This window comes from Heterodontus francisci, chromosome 48 (assembly GCF_036365525.1).
Source record: "Heterodontus francisci isolate sHetFra1 chromosome 48, sHetFra1.hap1, whole genome shotgun sequence".
NCBI classification, from domain to species: Eukaryota; Metazoa; Chordata; class Chondrichthyes; order Heterodontiformes; family Heterodontidae; genus Heterodontus; species Heterodontus francisci.
In genome coordinates this window covers 5,851,610-5,872,348 of record NC_090418.1, presented here as the reverse complement: position 1 = coordinate 5,872,348, position 20,739 = coordinate 5,851,610, and the positions used below count along the sequence as shown (strand labels likewise).

Here is a 20,739-nt window from a genome sequence, read left to right as displayed (position 1 = left end):
TCCCCAGTGTCCCAGCCCATATTTATCTCTCGGTAAGCATCACTAAAAACAGATTATTTGGTCATTATCTCATCACTGGAGCTTGCTGTATGCCAATAGACTTTTTTTTTATTCATTCATGGGATGTGAGCATCACTGACAAGGCCAGGATTTTTTGCCCGTCCCTAACTGCCCTTGAGAAGGTGGTGGTGAGCTGCCTGCTTGAACCGCTGCAATCCATGTAGTGCAAGTTGCCCCACAGTGCTGATAGGAAGGGAGTTCCAGGATTTTGACCCAGCAACAGTGAAGGAATGGCGATATAGTTCCAAGTCAGGATGGTGTGTGACTTGGAGGGGAACTTGCAGGTGGTGGTGTTCCCATGCATTTGCTGCCCTTGTCCTTCTAGTTGGTAGAGGTTGCGGGTTTGGAAGGTGCTATCGAAGGTGTGTGGTTTGGAGGGGAACTTGGGGGGAGTGGAGGCTGGCACATTTCCCTACAACACAACAGTGACCGCACCTCAAAAGTACTTAATTGGCTGTAAAGTGCTTTGGGACATCCTGAGGTTGTGAAAGTCTTTTTAATTTAAATGAGAGCAGGGTTTCTACCTTCCCCTCTGCTCTCTGAACATTAACCTGTTTAACTGTTGGGAGGCAGCTTAGCACATGCATGTACCTGAACATGTGCAGAGCTCTCTCCCCTGGGCAGGGTGCTTGAAACTCCATGCCAGTCAATCACCAAACAAAGCAAGAAGGGATCTGCCCAGTTGGAACCAGACTGCAGTTTGCTTATGTTTATGGAGCTCCCTGCAGGTGCGTTTGAACGGTCTTTAACCATTTCTTTTCTTCCATTTTTAATACAGGGAACGTTCTCCTCTACTCCATCTATGAGCCAGATTATGATCGTAAACATTCGCCTGAATACTGTGACAAATCCCTGTACCTTTTTGCTCTCTACACCCATCTTATCTCTTATATCATTTATCTAATCCTAATCTTCTGCAATTACTGGCACAACTACAAGATGAGAGAGATGATATTAAGAGGTCAAAGGAGTGACCTGAGTACCAGCAGTACTAACTAGTTGTAGTTTGTACTTGCTAAATCCTGAAATCTTTGTAACTTTAATGGTGGACAATGCATCTCGAAGCAGACGGATATGATGGGACCTGTTGGCTACTGTGTCACAAAGGAAAAAAAAAACTCTGTCAATATTTGTGTCTATATTGAGTTTGTTTTACACACTATCTACAACCCCACTTCCCATCTACCACATTGAATATTAATCTGGTTAATATTACAAGAATCTAGTCTAATTTGTAAGAAAATCTTTTTGCCGATGCAGGCTAATGGCATTGCATTTATGCAATACTACCCATAATTGAACAAAATACTGATCAGCACGATTCGAGAGGACTTACAATATTAATCATTGTAATTTCAAAGTATCTTTGCAAACAATAAATCTCATGAAAATTATGGATCTCTTTAATTTTTGGTACAGCCTTTACAAACTAAAATATATGTACAATACTTAAACACTGCACAGACAGAAATGATCCCACTTCCTATCAAACACTGAGTGGAACTGCCTTGACTCCAAGGAGTTTGGTTTACACCAGGGTACAAGCTTTCTCTTGACTCTTAAATTCTGCTGCCTGAATCTTAACTCACACCAAACCTCATTCACTCACCGCTCTTCTCCTTACTAATCTTCACTGGCTCCAACAGTGCCTCAGTTATAAAATCCTCATGCTCATTATCAAATCACCCCGTGGCCTCCCCCTCTCAATCTGTGTAGCCTCCTCCAGCCCTACAAGCCTCTGAGATCTCTGTGCTCCTCCAATTCTAGCCTCTTGCGCAACGCCCAATTTGAATCGCTCCACCAATGGCCACCATGCTTTCAGCTGCTTGGGCCCCAAGCTTTGGCATTCCCTCCCTAAACCTCGCTGCCTCTCCACTCCCCTCTCCTCTTTTAAAATGCTCCTTAAAACCTACCTCTTCGACTAAACTTTTGGCCAATCTTTCCTGATTCCTCCTTCTGTGACTTGGTGTCAAAAAAATGTCAAAAATATTTATGTTGATATCACTCTTGATAAGCGCCTTGGGATGTTTTAATATGTTAATGCCCTTTATTAATGTAAGATGTTGTTGAATTAGCAGATGGCTACATTTGAGTATCTGTAAACTATACAATGGTTTATGAGAGAATACCCCCAAAAGAAAAGGACTGAGTAGAAGAAAACAACAGAGGGAGAAAGAGAGAGAGAGAACTGGAGAGCAAAGCTAAATAAAGATCCAGTGAAGAAGAGAGAAAAAGACAGCAAACTAGAGAGTTCAAATGTGAGAAATGGTCCAAGAAAGCCAGAGAAAGTAAAGTGGGCAGGGGAAAAGAAAAGACAAAAAGCAAGACTTGCATTTCTATAGCACCTTTCACAATCACAGGACATCCCAAAACGCTTCACAATCAATTAATTACTTTTGAACTGTTGTAATGTAGGAAATGAAGCAGCCAATTTGCACACAGTAAACTCCCACAAACAGCAATGTGACAATGGACAGAGAATCAGTTTTTGTGATGTTGATTGAGGGATAAATTTTGGCCCAGGACACCCCCTGCTCTCCTTTGAAACTGCAATCTTCTGACACAGCACAACAATTCAAGCTGACGTCCCCAGTGTAGTACTGAGGGAGTACTGCACTGTTGGAGGTGCCGTCTTTCAGATGTGATGTTAAACTGAGGTCACGTCTCCCCTCTCACAGGTGGGTGTAAAAGATCGCTGGGCCACTATTTCAAAGAGAAACGGGCTGGGCGTGGGGGTGGGGGGAATATCCTTGGTGTCCTGACTAATATTTATCCGTTAACAACATCACAAAAATGGATGATCTGGCTGTTTTCACATTACTTCATCGGCTGCAAAGCACTTTGGACATCCCAGGGATGTGAAAGGTGCCCTGGGACTGCCCAGTGTCACCATTATAGGTCCATTAAAGAAATGATCACTCCAATAGGCTTTTCAGAACAAGCTCTGAAATTACCCTCCCTACACCTCTCCACATGGCTTTCCTCCTTTACCACACTCCTTAAAACCTACCTCTTTGACCAAGCTTCTGATCTGACTCAATGTCTCCTTTTGTGGCTGAGTATCATACTTTGTTTCATAATGTTCCTGTGAAGGGCCTTGGAACTTTTTAATTTGGTTGAGAGGCGCTATATAAATAAATAAAAACAAGAAATGCTGGAACCACTCAGCAGGTCTGGCAGCATCTGTGAAAAGAGAAACAGAGTTAACGTTTCGGGTCAGTGACCCTTCATTGGAACTCCACAAATATTAGAAAAGTCACAGGTTATAAGCAAGTGAGGTGGGGGTGGGGCAAGAGATAACAAAGGAGGTCTAGATTGGACCAGGCCACATAGCTGACCAAAAGGTCACGGAGCAAAGGCAAACAATATGTTAATGGTGTGTTGAAAGACAAAGCATTAGTACAGATTAGGTGTTAATACACTGAATATTGAACAGCAGCAAGTGCAAACCTGAAAAAAACAGTGGGTAAGCAAACTGAACAAACTAAGATGAAACGAAATAAATGCAAAAAAAAGATTGTAAAAAATGTAAAAAAGAATGTAGAAAAAAGTAAGAAAAAATAACTAAAAATGAAAGTAAAATGGGGGGCTGTCATGCTCTGAAATTATTGAACTCAATGTTCAGTCCGGCAGGCTGTAGTGTGCCTAATCGGTAAATGAGATGCTCTTCCTCGAGCTTGCGTTGATGTTCACTGGAACACTGCAGCAATCCCAGGACAGAGATGTGAGCATGAGAGCAAGGGGGAGTGTTGAAATGGCCAGCAACCGGAAGCTCAGGGTCCTGCTTGCGGACTGAGCGGAGGTGTTCCGCAAAGCGGTCACCCAGTCTGCGCTTGGTCTCCCCAATGTAGAGGAGACCACACTGTGAGCAGCGAATACAGTATACTACATTGAAAGAAGTACAAGTAAATCGCTGCTTCACCTGAAAGGAGTGTTTGGGGCCTGGGATAGTGAGGAGAGAGGAGGTAAATGGGCAGGTATTACACCTCCTGCGATTGCAGGGGAAGGTGCCATGGGACGGGGACGAGGTGGTGGGGGTAATGGAGGAGTGGACCAGGGCGTCGCGAAGGGAACGATCCCTTCGGAATGCTGACAGAGGAAGAGAGGGGAAGATGCGACTGGTAGTGGCATCACGTTGGAGGTGGTGGAAATGGCGGAGGATGATCCTTTGGATATGGAGGCTGATGGGGTGAAAAGTGAGGATAAGGGGAACCCTGTCACGGTTCTGGGAGGGAGGGGAAGGGGTGAGGGTAGAGGTGCGGGGAATGGGTCGGACACGGTTGAGGGCCCTGTCAACCACAGTGGGGGGACATCCTTGGTTGAGGAAAAAGGTCAGATCAGAAGCACCGTCATGGAAGGTAGCATCATCAGAGCAGATGCGTCCTATATAAATAAAGGTTGTTATTGAGGCAGTGTGACAGCTGAAAACCAAAATAAACCACAGAATCCAAGTAAAAACTAAAAGGCATATTTTTGCTTCTCTACATGTGACTAAAGTGTGCCGCAAAAGTTTGAGTGGCTCCCAACAATCAACCAATTAAAAGCAAAAATTAAACACGAGAATTTCGGGTGAAGAAATCGGAAGGAAGTTTAATAAAGTTGGGTTAGGCTACGCTACCTGATTTTAATCTGCTTTTTGTTTGGTGTCAACGTTGACGATCTGTTAAACTGGTTGGTATTTTTGTGATGCATTTAATCTGGGTTTCCTTGGCAGTTTAACTCGGAAGAGTTTTTATTTTAATCGGCAATTCTCATTTTGGTTTCAACAACTTTTATTTGGGCGAGAGGAGAGGAAAAAAAAGTTTGATTGTCAGTGCACTGCGGGTATTTGAAATTCAAGTTCTATTAGATCATTTTGGATGTGACTTTTGTGTGTCGTTTGCTTGCGCCTTATAAATGCAAGACTATTTCTTCCCCTCCCCATTTTGTTGTTGGAAAGAACAGTTGAGTTAAAGTGCTTATATATTGGCTTTTCGTTCCTCTATTTCGCATACAAGAAGGAGGAAACTTGACTCTCTGGCTCTTATTTTTAAGCCTCCTTCCTATTGGGTTCTTTTTTTTTTAAACTTCTGATAATTCCGGACGATTGCTGCAGGTAACTTCAGTAGAAGAGTGAGAAGTATACTTCTTATTGGCTTTCATATCAACTAGGTTTGTGGAACACCTGATTTAACATGACGTTATCCACTGTTGAAATATTTAACATTTTTTTTTGCTCCCAGGCAAGTATGTTCTCCCCCCACCCGTGTCAGATCATCCCACGCTATCAAAACATTAACAGCTACTTTTACCGTAACACAAGTTATTCCTCCTTTTTTTAGTTTTTTAGAAAAAAACTTTAAATTATTCCTGTTCGTGTGCACTGACTACATATCCAGTCCAGGCCCCTTAAGAATTATGCATTTAATTAGATTACCTCAGTCTTAACTCTAGGGATTAAAAAAAAAAGTCCACTCTATTCAATCTCAGTCATCCCAAGGACCAATCTAGTACAAAAGTTCACCATCTCCTAGGCCACTCCCTGGTTGGATAGTCGAGAACTAGAATTCATCTCATTAAGAGGTTGGCCATTTGGGACTGAGGAGTAATTTCAGAAGTTTGGGAATCTTTTGGCGTTCTCTATTCCTAGAAGGCTGTGGATGTTCAGTTGAGTATATTCATAAATGAGTGTTTTTTTTTTGGAGGTTGGGGGAAGAAATGTGGAGTTGAGGTAAAAATTCAGCCATGAACTTAATTGGTAGAGCAAGCTCGAGGGGCTGTATGGCCTACTTTAAGATGCCTTTTAGTCAAAGTTTATTTTTTTTTTAATTGTGGCTTTTTGCAAGAAAAAGGAAGTCTGTGGATGGGACGCTCTGCATGTGATGCTGAACTGTTAGTGTTGCAAAGAGAAAACACAGCCAATGCTAGAAACATGCAGGTCAAGCAACATTTATTACCTTTGTGTTCTTCCCAATTTGTCTTCAAAAAGGTTGTCCTTTAAAAGATTTGACTGGGTCTGGTTACATCTGGAGCTTGTGTGCTAATTAAGAAAGTCAGGTGTTTTGAGTGTAAGTAGCTTAGTCAGTATTAATGTGTTGTCTACCCTTGCCAATGGGATCCAAACAAACTGACTGAAGGTAGGACTCAGACTGCCAAAATAGATGGGTGCTTGCCTGTTAATGTGGACTTGCTGCTCCTAATCCTAGGTCCTGTGGATAGGAAATGGTGAACGACATGGACCTAGAACGTAGCTTGTACACTCCACTCCTCCGGACTATTGAAGAGCCTCCAGTTTCCCCAATGGCATCAGGTACTATTTAATCAACTCTCGTGCAAATGAACAAATCAATAGATCTTGATTATAGTAAAATGCAACTGATGCATTAGATATGGGCTAAGTGAATAACTGTTTTGTGCCCACTAGAAGCTTTTTTTCTGACTTGATATTTGCTGTAGCACTATGTTTCTGCTTTACTGATGTCCGTAAAAGACAGGAGTGTTCGACTTTACTAGTTAGATCTAGTAAACCTGAACTGTGATACTGCTACTTGAAGGGCTATTGTAGAAAATGGACACTTTATCTACAGTAACAAATTACTGTGCTGTGGAATTATCCTGTCAAATCAACCATGGACATGTCACATCAGCCAGCCTTATCTTTTCAAACCCTCAACTCTTTAGTGTTCAGCTAATATCACTTTCATCAAAAAGATCAATGTATAATTACTCCTCTTATCCTGCTTGGCCTCTGAACCTAGTTTAAATTACTTCTACTGGACTGAAGTAAGAAAGTTATGAATTTAACAAGTATATAATCTCCACTCTCAGCATCATGCTATGAATACATGGCAAAAGAACCAGAGGCCAGATTAGTTTTTTTGACACTGAATTGTCATCTGGAACACATTGCCTGAAAGGGTGACAGCAGAATCCATAGTTTTACCCTTTCCTTCTGAAAGTTTTCAGGGGTGGGGAGGGATAGAGAAAGAATGGGACTAATTGGATAGCTCTTCAAAAGGCAAGCATGATTGGGTGAAGAGCTGCATTCTCTTCTATATTGTTGGAACAGAATATATTCATGTAGCACATTAACCTTTTTAAAAAATTCCTTTTCAGTGTGCATGAAAATTATGACCTCTCTACTGGCGATTGCCTCTATCACTATTGGTAAGATGTCTGTTGGCCTTGTCTCCTTTTTAATAATCTTGTTCCATGAATCAAAAATTGCTTATCTAGACTATGTTTCAGTTTGTTCTAGCAAGTGCTGATGCTGTTAATTTTAGATGGGGAAATAAACATTATCTCGTTGTGGCTCTTTGTTTAGTCATGCTGCAGAAAACCACTAGAATCTTGCAGCAACCTTGCTTCAAGACTATGTTGCCACACACTTCTGTTTGTTTAAGGACTTGGTTTTCAGAGCAACCAAACCAAAATCTAACTTTTTAAAAAAAAATAATCTAATTGATTTTGGATGCTTCTGGATTTAACTGGGTAGATCAAACTTTCTACTCTAGGGAATAGAGAACAATGGGGCAAATTAAAGCTAGTTGGGCCATTTGGAATGGAAATTAGGAAGTACTTTATTTCTCAAGTGTAGTAGGAATCCAGAGCTCTTTACCCTCCTCCTTCTTCCCCTTTCTCTTCTCTCCCCCACCCCAAGCCAAAGGCTGTTTTTAAAAAATAAAAAAAAAATCTGTGGAAATTAAAGCTTTCAAGATTGAACAGTCTCTTTTTTGTGTTGGGTAAGAGAATTGAGGAATTTGTTGAAAGAACAGACTTGGGGTGAATGCTAGATAGCCTGCTTCTAAACTAATTTTCATAGTGTGAAACATGCTTTGTTATTTATTTATTTGTCTCTTTATTAATATTTTCCCTTGTTTCTTCCTCCTCTTACAGGCACTGTGTATTTAGATTCTTGTACCAAGCAATACTTGATTCCAATTTACCTCATTGTTTCTGGAAGCTTTACACTCTTCTTTGTGATGGTATCACTGGTTTCGTGTACCCCAAATGATGAGAGCAACATTTTGGCCTTCCATAAAATTGGCCACATTTGGCAAACTCTGGTATCGCTGTTCTCTCTCATCTGGTTTATAACAGGTAACTTGGAGTGGAACTTGTGATATTTAACTTGTTAAAATGAACTGGGGTTATTTAGGGTGCATACATTGCATGTACTGGTACTTGCCTGTGTTCAGAATTGCATGAAGTTTTTTTCCCCCTTATCAACCCCTTGTTCATAAGTGTATTCGAGGAGGAAGGAGCCATCTAAATCAATGTTTATGTAATTTACAGATCTTGGGTGTTCTGGTTTTAGCATTTACAACCAGGTGAGGAAGGGATCTCCGGCTCCCCCCTCTCTCCTTCTCTGGTTTGACCATAACATGGTTTATCTTTTTAAACAGTAATTTTTTTTTTTAGCTTAGTACCTCAGTGAGCCCTTGCTCACTGGTTCATTTGTAATTTTCTTGGGTTTGAACCTGATGTAAGTTTTATTAACTTATCACTCTAAACCAGTTAAAATTACTAAAATATGTGACACGGGAAGAGTTGGGAGGTTGAAGTAAGATTGGTAATGGTAAGCAAATACTGGGTTGTAATGTCCTTAAAGTTAGTCTTGGAGTCCTTGCTAGGGCCACGTGCACCATTTCAGGCTTGCTTCTCTGCTTCCAGAAGGCCCAAGGTAGGCTTCAACTGTCTTCATGGTCGCCTGTGACGTTCTGTAGTCTTGAGGTTTAGAGGCAGCCACTGGTTTCCCTGAGACTTCTCTGGAGAGAGACAGACATACTTTTCTCCAAGTTCAGTTGCAGTCTCTTACTTTCTGTGGCACAATTCAAAAATCTGACTTGTGCCAGCAGGTGTCATGTGACCATCTTTGGTTGAAACTGCAGTTCTTGGAGGGTTTGAATTTGAGTCTTTCAGACAGTCATTGGGGGGAGGGGGAAAAGAGGGTTGCCTTGGCTTTTAAAGTCAAGAGGTATTAATGTCTTTTGATCACCCATTATTGACAAAAATCAATCGCAAGGGGAGAGCCAACTGTGCAACAGCCCCGACAAATTTCTCTGCAGCACCCATGGAAGAGCCTGTCACTCTAGAATTGGCCTTTATAGCCACTCCAGGCGCTGCTTCACAAACCACTGACCACCTCCAGGCGTGTATCCATTGTCTCTTGAGATAAGGAGGCCAAAGAATACTAACTGAATCAGGGAGCACCCCACGTTGTTCCAGCTAGACTGGCAATTTACATCTGTCTCTTGGCCAGCCTTTGTCGTCTCCAAAATACAAATGTGATTGGCCATTTTTAAAACTTTTCAGTTCTGCTTTAAAAGGTTATTGGCAATGTCCAGTAAGTTTCGAGCAGTGTTCAATGTGACAAAATTAGTTCCATTTGGGCATGTGATTTTCACAACTGCAACAGCCAGTTTCTTTTTCTTTCCACCCTATCAAGCCTCCAAGTTCAGTCACAAGACAAACTAACATTGCAAGTCAGTGCAAGTAACAGTCAAATGGGATTCAAGAATCAGTTTGGCAGAATTTGGGGCTGCTTGTGACCCATGGGCTACTATTTGGACACCCTGCCAGAGTCTTAGCAATGGTTTGTAGTAGTTAGTACACTGCTTTTGGGACCTAGTTTGTTTTTTTTTTTTGGCAGGGGGGGGGGCAGGCATTGTGCCCAAGAGTAGCCTTGGCCTCCACTAACTCCAGATCTACTAACAATCAGAAGTAGAAAGCTTTCAAAGTGACTACTAAAATACATTCAACTTGTAGATTTGGGAAGGTAATCTTGTAGCTTTCCCAGGTTGGGGAAATCATTGAAGAGGATCTCCCACTGGCTTGCAGTTTGACTTTTTAATCCTCCTTCACCAATTAAGTAGTGTCATGTTTAGTTTAGAGATACAGCACTGAAACAGGCCCTTCGGCCCACCAAGTCTGTGCCGACCATCAACCACCCATTTATACTAATCCTACACTAATTCCATATTCCTACCACATCCCCACCTATCCCTATATTTCCCTACCACCTACCTATACTAGGGGCAATTGCTACTGGCCAATTTACCTATCAACCGGCAAGTCTTTGGCATGTGGGAGGAAACCGGAGCACCCGGAGGAAACCCACGCAGACACAGGGAGAACTTGCAAACTCCACACAGGCAGTACCCAGAATTGAACCCGGGTCGCTGGAGCTGTGAGGCTGCGGTGCTAACCACTGCGCCACTGTGCCGCCCCAGGCTATTTCCCTAGGCTAAAATCTAAAAGCAGGCTCTTGACTTGGATCAATCAAACCCATTTTGGTAACTAAATGGTTTGTCTAATCATTAAGGCTTTTTAAAAATTTATTGTTTGGTATTTGAATGAGGCATTATACCTCTTAATTGCAATTTTGACCCAATTTTAAAGGTTCTTGAGGCTGCTGACCTGTACTAGGGTTTTGTAGTAAAACAACCTGCTTGCTTTTTTAAAAAATCAAGATTTGGAGTTCAGTTCCAAATGAATTATTCTGTTAGCTGTCTGCTAATTACTCTAACAGCATGTGTAATGCAGTGCCCAAATGACTTGTTCTGTAGTGCACACCCAACTACACAGAAAATAAACTCTTGAAATGACAGATACTTGGGAGCAATTTTCCCCATTTTATTTTCCAGATGGAACCTGCTATAAAAGGCAGATTCTGAAGGACAAAGTCCCAAAATTAAGATATTATGGGAGATGTGACCTCTGTTAAACGGAAGGTATTGAGTAAATCAAATTTTGTATTTTTCCTCTATTCCAGGAAATGTTTGGATCTACAGAATCTACGAGCCAGATTATATTGACAAAACCTCTCCTAATTACTGTGATAAAACATTATACCTTTTTGCCTTCTGGACCACCACTGTCACTTACATCCTGCTTGGGATCGCACTGTTTCTAGGACTTTGTGGCCTGTTCTGTGCATGTGCTTTAGGTGGAACGATGTGGATTGGGCGGAGAACTGGCTAAACACCTGAATGAAGAGATCCCTCATCCCACCTTGATGTGTTAAAATTTGCACTAACTTGCTGCCAATTGTATGCCTGGCTTCTGTGGCTGAGAATTTGGTTAAATCTCTAATTAGCAGTATATATTTTTGAACACTTTTTTTTTTTTTTTAAATCTGCACCTTCAAGTTTTTTTTCTTTACACAACCTTGACCCTATACCTTTATGGAAGTAACCTGGACTGATTCTGAAACTAGTGTTTTGTTTTAAACTTGGGATATGTTTTGTGATATTTCAAATACAAACTATCTTAACTGATTCCAGTCCCCTCTTTTTTTTTTTATATCCAGCAAAAGAATTTTCTAGGTACATTTATATTGCACCTTGCTTCTGAATACATATTTAGTTAGCTTAAAGGTACAAATGCTAGCTGCCTTAGTCTGGTCTTCATTGGACTTCTGCCAAAGGGAAATAGCTTACTTACTAAGCCATAGCTCAGTTGCCTTCTTGCTCCTTCCTGTGACTGACTGGTAGGGGAAGGAGTGTTGTACATTCATTCTCTATTGCACAAATCTGTAGCCAACAATCATGAAGGTCTGCTGGACTTGTTGCAAATTTCGCTTCTGTGGGAAGAATCCATGATTGCACATCTACCTGGAATTTAATTTCTGTACAAAGGGCAGGTTTGTATTTTGTCTAGATATTCCAACTAAATATTTCCCTTTTCTGTAGAGAGCAAATGCTTTCAGATGTAGCCCTTTGTGGTGAATGTGAGAAATAACTTTCAATGCAGTAAGTGACTGTACTACCCACTTAGCCCAGTGTTGACGGATGTGAATTAACAAGTAGATATAAAAGTAACCAAATTAATAAACACTACATTTTTACAGTCTTAAAATCTCTAGATAAGGGAGCTGGTGGATGTGGTATATTTAGATTTTCAGTTTTTGATCAGGTCCCACACAAAGCTAGTAAAATAAAGTGCATGGGATTTAGAACTGGTTAATGGACAGAACAGTAGGAATAAATAGGTCATTTTCAGGTTGGTAGGCTGTGACTAGTGGCTACCATAAGGATCAGTGCTTGGGGCCCCAATTATTCACCTATACTATTTTGGATGTGGGGATTAATATAATTCCAAGCTTGCAGATGACACAACTAGGTGGAAGTGAGGTGTGAGAAGGATGCAAAGACACATCAAGAGGATTTGGAGAGGCTAAGCATGTAGGCAAAGAATTTTCCCAATGGAATACAATGGGAAAATGAGGTCATCCACTTTGGTAGAAACAGTATTTCACAAATGGTGAGGCTAGGAAGTGTTTAACAAGGACAAAGTTCCTTTGAAGTTAATGAGTCACTGAAAGCTAACATGCAGGTACAGCAAGCAGTTATGAAGGCAAATGGTATGTTGGCCTTGGTACAAGGGGATTTGAGTATGGGAGTAAAGATGTCTAACTGCAATTTATATGGAGCCTTGGTGAGACTTCAATGGAGCATTGTGTGCAGTTGGTCTTCACATAAAGAAAGATATTGTTGCCATGGAATGTGACAAAGGTTCACAAAACTAATTTCTGGGATGGAGGGATTGTCCTAGGAGGAAGGATTAAATAGACTGGGCCTTTATTCTCTGGTTTAGAAGAATGAAATATACAAAATTCTAACAATGCTCAACAGATGCAGGAAGGATGTTTCTCCTGGGCAAAGGAGTCTGCTACCAGGGGACACCAGTTTCAGAATAACGGGGGCAGGCAATTTAGGACAGACATTTCTTCATTCAGGGTGTTGAATCTTTTTGGAATTCTCTGCCCCAGTGAGATACAGAAGCTGTCATTGAATATGTTCAAGACTGAGATTACTACATTTATATAAAAAAAAAGGATATGGGGATAGTGCAGGAAAATGGTGCTAAGGTAGATTAGCCATGATTTCATTTGAATGGTAAAGTTGGCTCAAAGGGCTGAATGGCATGCTTCTATTTGTTCTTTTTTCTTTGCTACAACTCCAATGTTGCAGTATATTTCATGTGCTTGCTTCCTTCAAGTAACTCCAGGCACAGCAGGCTCTTTAACAGAGGATAATGTGGCTGAAACCCTCCCTTTTGTTCTCTGTATACATCCAGGGGATTTGACTGAGAGCTCCAGTATTTCACCATGCACTTGTACTAAAGGCAGTTTAAACCCCCAACAAATCCTGTCGTCAGGAAGCAATATTTGCCTTCAAAATCTTTAAATTGGGAGGGAAGGGAGGAGGCTAGATGAGCCCATCAAGTCTAAAGCTCTTACTGTATTTATGCCCTTTTGAATTGTAGAATATTGAAATCCTTTGTTATTCATTTATCACAATCAGTATAATTAACATGCCTGGTTGTAAATTGGGACTTAGTGACCCTCAATCCTGAAGGGATTCCACTCTGAGATGGCAGAGATCCAATGTGTGATCTGCAGACTCTGCCACATGAGGGGCAGCACACTCCCTTTATTTCCACTTCTCTGTATATTCCTGACTAAATCCCTCTGTGTACAATACCTTCCCGAATGAGCTTTTTCCATCTAGGACAGTAACTAACTGGGGCCTCCCACAACTCAACAGGGACATTTGATTTCTTCAGGGGTGCTCTGAGGACCTCTCTAAAGCATTTCTGGTGCCCTCCTGGGAGTCTCTTGCCACAAGAGTTCTGAGTAGAACAGTGGCTTTGGGAGCCTGGTGTTAGGCATGTAAATGAGGTCCCACCACCAAAGCTAGTTTTGGGTGATTAGCACCTGATGCTGGGCAGGTTGGCTTGTTTCATCCCAGTAAGTGTTTCCTTGAGTGGTCCTACAGCTGACCACTATCCAATAATTCCCTGTCACTGAGGATGAGATTGTACAGTTATCCTCTGCAGTGACTAATCTGTTGTCTGATCTTGTGCTGCCATGGACAGTGAACAGGAGAGGAAGTACAGGAAAACTGCTTGATACCCTTGGACTAGTAGGATTTTGTCCTGCAATAAGAACAGTTTGACTTTCTGTACAAGCCACTACAATTGTCAGTATGGGCAATTGTGTACAACTGTACCACTAACAAGTGTAGTGGAAATAATTCTGCAACCTGCTGAACCAAAACAACAAACTGAAACTATTGTCACTGGTCTGGTGGGGAAAGGAATAACTGCAACCTTTCATGGAGCAACATGGGACCAACCCTTGGTTGGTTGGAGGGGAAGCAAACTAATTGTGACAAGTGTAATTCACTTTGTGACTAAGTTTATCTTCTGCTGCAGCATTAGCAATGTGGACTGACTGCTGGCCTTCAGGGAAGAAGGCTGGTATTTAACACAAGGAATGCAGAGTGCTGTGTTGCCCCCACCCCCCCACCCCAATGTGTTTTCCTGTTTAGTCAGAAGGAAAGCAAAGGACATCATTACCGGAAAAATGATTGTTTTTGTAAATACGAATCAACAAAATGGGGGAAGGGTTGGGCAGTGACTAGGTTCTGGTCTACTGAATGTGGGATTGCTGTTCTTTGGATACTGTGCACAGCTGCTACAAAGCAGAATGGTACCTTTCTTAAAGGCTGCAGTGAGAGGTCCTGCAGAGAGGAGAAACTATTTAGCATGGAGCTGGAGGGGAGAGAGATGACATTGTCAGCAACTTCTCATTGCCCTGATCCTGGGAGTAAGTGAAGAAGATGTTTGCTCCTGCTTTCTCAATATTAGTCTTGTACCAACTCGTAGATGTGGTGGGCAGGGGACCTGTGTACCACACCTCTCATTACAACATATACCCCTCTTCCATCTCTGGCAAAGGCAGCACATGGCTGGCTAGGGAAGCACTACCTTATCTAAGACATTTGTGGCTCATTATGAGGGGAGGGTGCCAGGGATTCTGAAGTCAGTCGAGGGAGGGAAAAGATGGAGACCTCCCCAAACTGATGGCTGGTATCACTTTATGGCTCTGAAACCTCTTCAGCTACTCCCAGAAGTGAGGAATGATAGGAGAGGGGGAACTAGAAGGGCTAGAGAAAAAGGGAACAAGAAGTGATGGGCTCGAGTCCATAGCAGCAACCAAAGCACATATGCAAATGGGCGCAGGATTAGGATAGATGTATCCTGGTAATAAATGGTGAATAGTGAGGAGACACTAGCAGGGAATCCAGAGTTAAAATCAGAGGTCCTGTGATGGGATAAAGTTGACTAGGGTGGGGTCAGCAAGCAGTATCTATAAACTGAGGGCAAGTTCTGAGACAAGCTTGGAGGGCGAGTGAGTTCAGAAGCAATTTGAAGGATAGAGACACTGCCTGAGGTTTCTCTGTAGGAATGAAGACCAGTGATGAAGTTGGGGGTCAGTGTAAGAACCAGAAGCAGTAAAGAAATGGACTTCAGCCCAGGAGAGTCAAAGTCTGGGAAGGAACTACACTTGAAACCAGTAAGACAATCGTAAACTCAGTAGGTAACTGCAGGGGTGGGGATGGGCTGTAGGCTACACAAAGTTACCTTTCAACTTGAGCAACTGAGCCGCAGATTGGACTCTCGTTGACCTAACTCTTGCAGAAGAGTAGTGTAGTCTTGATGGCGGAGAAGTCCAGGAATTTGGAAATAAAATTGAAGCCTGCACTCGCTGATGAAAACAGCAGCAGGCATGGTTGGGGGTTGGGTTTGGGCTTAGGTAACTTTAAACTAGCAGTTTTGTACTCTGAGGCTTTAAATGTATCACTAATAGAGCCAGGGGAACTTAAAACAGTGGGAGAGGCATTCGGGGGGGAGAAAGGGGAAAGGATGGTGATGGATGGCCAAGGATAGAGTTGCAGGAAAGAAAAGCGTCTGGCCTTATGTGACTCCAGTCCCACTTAACTGCCCTCTGAAGTGGCCTTGCAACCCACTCAGTTGCATCAAACAGCTACAAAGAATAATCACATCAGTGGTTCAAGAAGGTTCATTGTTATATGTTACATAATTTGTGAAGAGCTAGGAACTAATTGTTATGTATAAAGTGTTCCAGGGTGCCATGTTCACTACTGCACTGGAGTCATGTCATGTGTAAACTGCAACAGTCTAAGCCTATTTTCAACCAAGCAGCATGAAGAACTGTATGGAAATACACAATGAGCTCCAGCATTTTTAAGCCCAAAGTGTGATTATTTCCAACTTATGAGAACCAGAAGATATAAACACTCATCCCCACATTGACAGGGCCACCACAGATGGGCAATAAATGTCAGTCTTGCCATGATGTCCACATCCTGAGAATGAATATTAACAAAAGAAAATCCTCCCTACGATTTGCCAATTTACCTTCTTTTGCATTGTCAGCCTATTAAGCTCCCTCTCCCCTAGCCCAAGTCATTGTGCCCACAATGAGAAGGGACAGAATACTAACCATTAGGGGCACACCACATTCAACTCTCTATGCTCAGTTATGCCCATTTATCCTATCGCTTCTTTCCAGTCCTTCAACCAACTTTCTATCCATGTGGCTAATCCTAAAATTTGCAGGGCTGTGGGGTAAAGGTTGGGGAGTGGGACTAGGTGAGTTGCTCTTGCAGAGCTGGCACAGACATGGTGGGCCGAATGGCCTCCTGTGCTGTAACCATTTTATGATTTCCCCTCATACCATTCAGTCGAATCTTTTCAACCAACTCGGGCAGCATCTATGGAGAAAGAAACAGAGCTAATGTTTCAGGCTTGTGGCCTCTCGCCGGACCTGGAACATGTTGCAGACGTGACCAGTTTTAAACAAGTACAGAGGCAGGGGAAGAAAGGGGAGGGGAGGAAAGAATGAAAGGGAAGGTTGGTGCTACTGAAAGGCAGGAGTGATTATGTGAACAGCAGAATCATTGCACGCATCTGCTACCCAAAAAAAATAGGTGCCGTGGTTATGATCTGAAGATTTTAAGCTCAGCGTTAAGTTTGGAAGGTTGTAAAGTGCTTAAATGAAAGATGAGGTGATGTTCCTTGAGTTTCACTGGGTAGGAGACTGAGGATAGAGGGGTCAGAGTGGGAGGGAGATGGAAATGGGAAGACAGGAGGTGAAAGGACAGCTGCATCTCCTGTGCTTGCATTGGAAGGTGCTGTGGGAAGGCAAGTAAGGGTTGGGGGTGATTAAGGAGTGGACCAGAGGGAACGATCCCTTCAGCATTCTGAAAGGGGAGGGGATAATATGTTTGGCGGGGACATCGTGCTAAAGGTGGTGAAGGATGACCCATTGAATTTGGTGGGAAGGGAGGTGTGAGGGCAGGAGTGCGGGAAATGGAACAGACAGGGTCAAGGGCCCTGTCAACCATGGTGGAGGGGAATCCTCTGTTGTGGATTGTGTTAAAAAGGATATATCGGACATACATTCCAGTACAGCTACAACATTAGCATCTAACTGACAATGTAAAAAATTGCTCAGGTAGGTCCTATCCACAAAAAGCAAGACAAATCCAGTCCGGCTAATTACCGCTCCATCAGCCTCCTCTCAATCATCAGCAAATTGATGGAAGGTGTTGTTGACATTGCTGTCAAGCAACAATTACACAGTAACAACCTGCTCATGAATGCTCAGTTTGGGTTCAGTCAGGGCCACTCGGCACCTGACCTCATTACAGCCTTTCTCCGAACGTGAACAAAAGAGCTGAACTCAAGACAGGAGGTGAGAGTGACTGTTCTTGATGTCAAGGCAGCATTTGACCAAGTATAGCATCAAGGAGACCAGGCGAATCTGAAGTTAATGGGAATCAGGGGGAAATCTCTCCACTGGTTAGAGTCATACATAGTAGAAAGGAAGATGGTTGTAGGAGGCCAATCATCTCAGTCCCAGGACATCACTGCAGGAGTTCCTCAGGGTAGTGTCCTAGGCCCAACCATCTTCAGCTGCTTCATCAATAACCTTCCTTCAATCATAAGGTCAGAAGTGGGGATGTTCGTTGATGCTCGTACAATGTTCAGCACCATTCGCAACTCCTCAGATACTGAAGCAGTTTGTACCAATATGCAGCATGTTATGACCAGGTGAGAAAGGTGTCTAGGGGTCTTTTACTGTCTTCACCTGGTCTTATTGTAACAGGGTTTAACATTAAACACACTGTATTTTGAGCTTTCCAATTATAAGGCAAAGAAATGAGCACACCAGGTTTTCTTTAGATTGAAGAAAAGTGAAATTTATTAAACCTTAAAATTAAACTCTCATTTGGTTAACGCCTACGGATACACGCCGCGTCCCATGCTAGCATGCATACACGATACGCACATGCAAATAGGGACAGAAAAGAGCAGAAGAAAAAATTAAATGGAGAGGTATGAGGCAATTTCTGAAGAGGTGTTTTTTACTGTGCTTCAAGCTCGCTGCAGAGTCCTTGATTGTAGGTAGTCTTGCTTTTCATTGGGGCCCAGTATTCTTCTTAAACCTTGTTCAACGTAGGAGACTTTTCTCTCTCGGGGTTCATGTGTCTTCAATGGTTTCCGAAGCTGGTGAGAGCGAGATGAGAGCAGACAGGAGAGAGGTCTTTCCAGTCCAGGAGAAAACAGCTTACTAAGTTCAAATTCCTTGTTGGAAGTTCAAATTCAAAAAGCTCCAATAGTTAGTCATGTGACCCAAACTGGTCCGACCACGTCTGTTTGTGTATTCGGCCATCTTAGCAGTTAATTTGGAATGCGAGCTTTTCCACCTTCAATGTCTGGTAATCAAAAGTCCATTGTGGATTAAATTGGAGCAGGGAATAGCCCCTTTGTCCTTTGCAGTACTGTCTGTTGATATGCTAATGTCTCTCTCCAGCCAAAGTCTCCAATTATTTTTTAAAGCAAGTTCTTTCTTCACCAACAACAGTCCAAAATCAATATTCCTCATTCTTGGCATGTGGGGGGCTTGTCTAACACCTCCACACCGAGGGGAATGAAATGTGATTTGAAAATAAAAAGGCGCATTTCATTACAGGGTTTGAGAGAAATACAAGATACTGAAAGAAAAACCATGCATTTCTCTCATTCATTTCCATTCGTTCGTCAATCTTAAAGTTTATTAAAAATGGTCTTTTCGGGGTGCCAGGGCTGTTTAAATTTCCTCTTTTTTTCTCTCTCAAGAGAGCTAGTAGTGGGCAGATCTATCCTAAACATGCAAAGACTTTTGACTTCAGGGGATGGGTGGTTCCCTTTTCCTAACTGTGGGGAAGGATTCCTTGTTACTCTCCCCTTTGCTCTTTGGGACACTGCTGTCTGTAGGTATTTGTGCAAACTTGGCTGCACATTCCTGTGGCACTTCGACCAAGTGAGGCACCAGCCTCACAGTTTCTCTGCCCCCTAGAGGTCTCTCTTTGTCTCTGCAGGTTCCTGTAAATGCTGCTAGCAACTCTGGTGGGGTGCTTCCAGAGTCTGCATTTACATAGGAAGTTGTGGGGTCTAACCTTTCACATTTTTTTGGGGTTGGTTAACTGGACAGTATGGGTTTTCATCCGGGATTCCTCCTGGACTTCCTTTAACCTGCCCTCTTGGTCACTTTCTCCCCTTCCCTTTCTAAACTTTTGCCAGCCAGGTGCCTGCCTATCCTCCTTTATTCACAGTGGGGGTCCCTTACAGTACACCAGCCCTCTGCTGGTGCGCCTTCCTAACACCGGTACATGATCTAGGGGTGCAGATTTCACTGTAGGTTGGGGTTTCCCCTCAACCTGGCACATGTGGCAACTCCTGCAGTACTCCACCACTTCTTTGTGGAGTTTGGTCAGTCAAACTGCTGTCTTATGCCGGCTTTGGTCTTTCGTATGTCGGCATGTAGAGCCACTGTAGTCTCGTGGGCCCTTCTTAATATTTCTCCCTGGTACCTCTGTGGCACCACTAACTGGTGAACTACTGTCCACTCCTTGCCCTCAGGTCTGTGAGGAGAACTCCATTTCCTCATCAGTACCTCATTCTTTAAACAGTAGCATTTAGGGGCTCCCTCTGCTTCACTTTCAGACTGGGCAACTTGTGTTAACTCTCGCAATACTGTGTCGGCTCGCTGAGCCTCACCTATGGAAAATTCATTTAATTCATTCCCTGGGGCTCCTAACTTTCCAACAAATGTCTGGGACAGGCAGGCCTGGTCATCTGCCTGCAATGCCAATGCAGTCTCCTCTAGGGGAGCTGGTTTGATCATGGCCCGACCCACTACACATGCAGGGCACCGTCTCCTGCCACTGCCCTGACTTTCTGACCTCCTGCGGTCTTTTTTTCACTATGGGGGGGCTACCACCTTCACCCCTGCCAAATCATTACCTAGGATTAGGTCAACCCCGTCCACAGGCAAACTAGGGGCAATCCCTATGGTCACTGGTCCCGAAACTAGGTCGCACTCCAGGTGCACCCGGTGTACAGGTACGGGCATACACTGCCCTCCAATACCATTCACCACCATTCTGGTGTTCACTGCACTCTCTGGGGGAAATGAAAGGGATCTGGTGGCCCCTGTGTCCCTGAGAATTACTATGGGCTTGCTAGACCCACTCAAGGGATATGGGGTTACTTTCCCTTCAAATACAAAACCCTAATAACCTTCAGGAATCCTATTAACTTTTCCTGCACTTGCAGCGGTAGACTTCCTGGCTCTCACTCTTACTGCAGTTAAAGTCACAGCTTGTTCTATGTTTTCCATCAGGGTCCCGTCTTCACTGAGCGGGTGTGCCCTGATGAACCCTACTGGTTTTCCCTTTAGTTTCCAGCAGTCAGCTTTTAAATGCCCTGCCTTATTACAATGGAAGCACACAGGTCTCCGAGTCTCACTCTTGCTCACAGCACCTTCCTTTTTGGCTTGAG

The 20,739-nt window shown here is 43.0% G+C and overlaps 1 protein-coding gene across 6 annotated transcripts; it reads left to right on the top strand.

Annotated features, from left to right (window-relative positions):
- The first annotated feature begins 4,624 nt into the window (after positions 1-4,624).
- LOC137357303 (transmembrane protein 272-like) lies at positions 4,625-11,318 on the top strand. Of its 6 annotated transcripts, none has more exons than XM_068023532.1 (5): positions 4,625-4,731; positions 6,246-6,349; positions 7,156-7,206; positions 7,936-8,139; positions 10,814-11,318. In XM_068023532.1, the coding sequence occupies exons 2-5, from the start codon at positions 6,262-6,264 to the stop codon at positions 11,020-11,022; spliced, it is 552 nt and encodes a 183-aa protein (XP_067879633.1). In that variant the 5' UTR covers positions 4,625-4,731; positions 6,246-6,261; the 3' UTR covers positions 11,023-11,318. The 6 variants fall into 6 exon arrangements, with proteins under 6 accessions (XP_067879633.1, XP_067879634.1, XP_067879637.1 ...); XM_068023533.1 differs by lacking the exon at positions 4,625-4,731 and adding an exon at positions 4,753-4,884; XM_068023536.1 differs by lacking the exon at positions 4,625-4,731 and adding an exon at positions 5,064-5,155.
- The last annotated feature ends 9,421 nt before the right edge of the window (positions 11,319-20,739 follow it).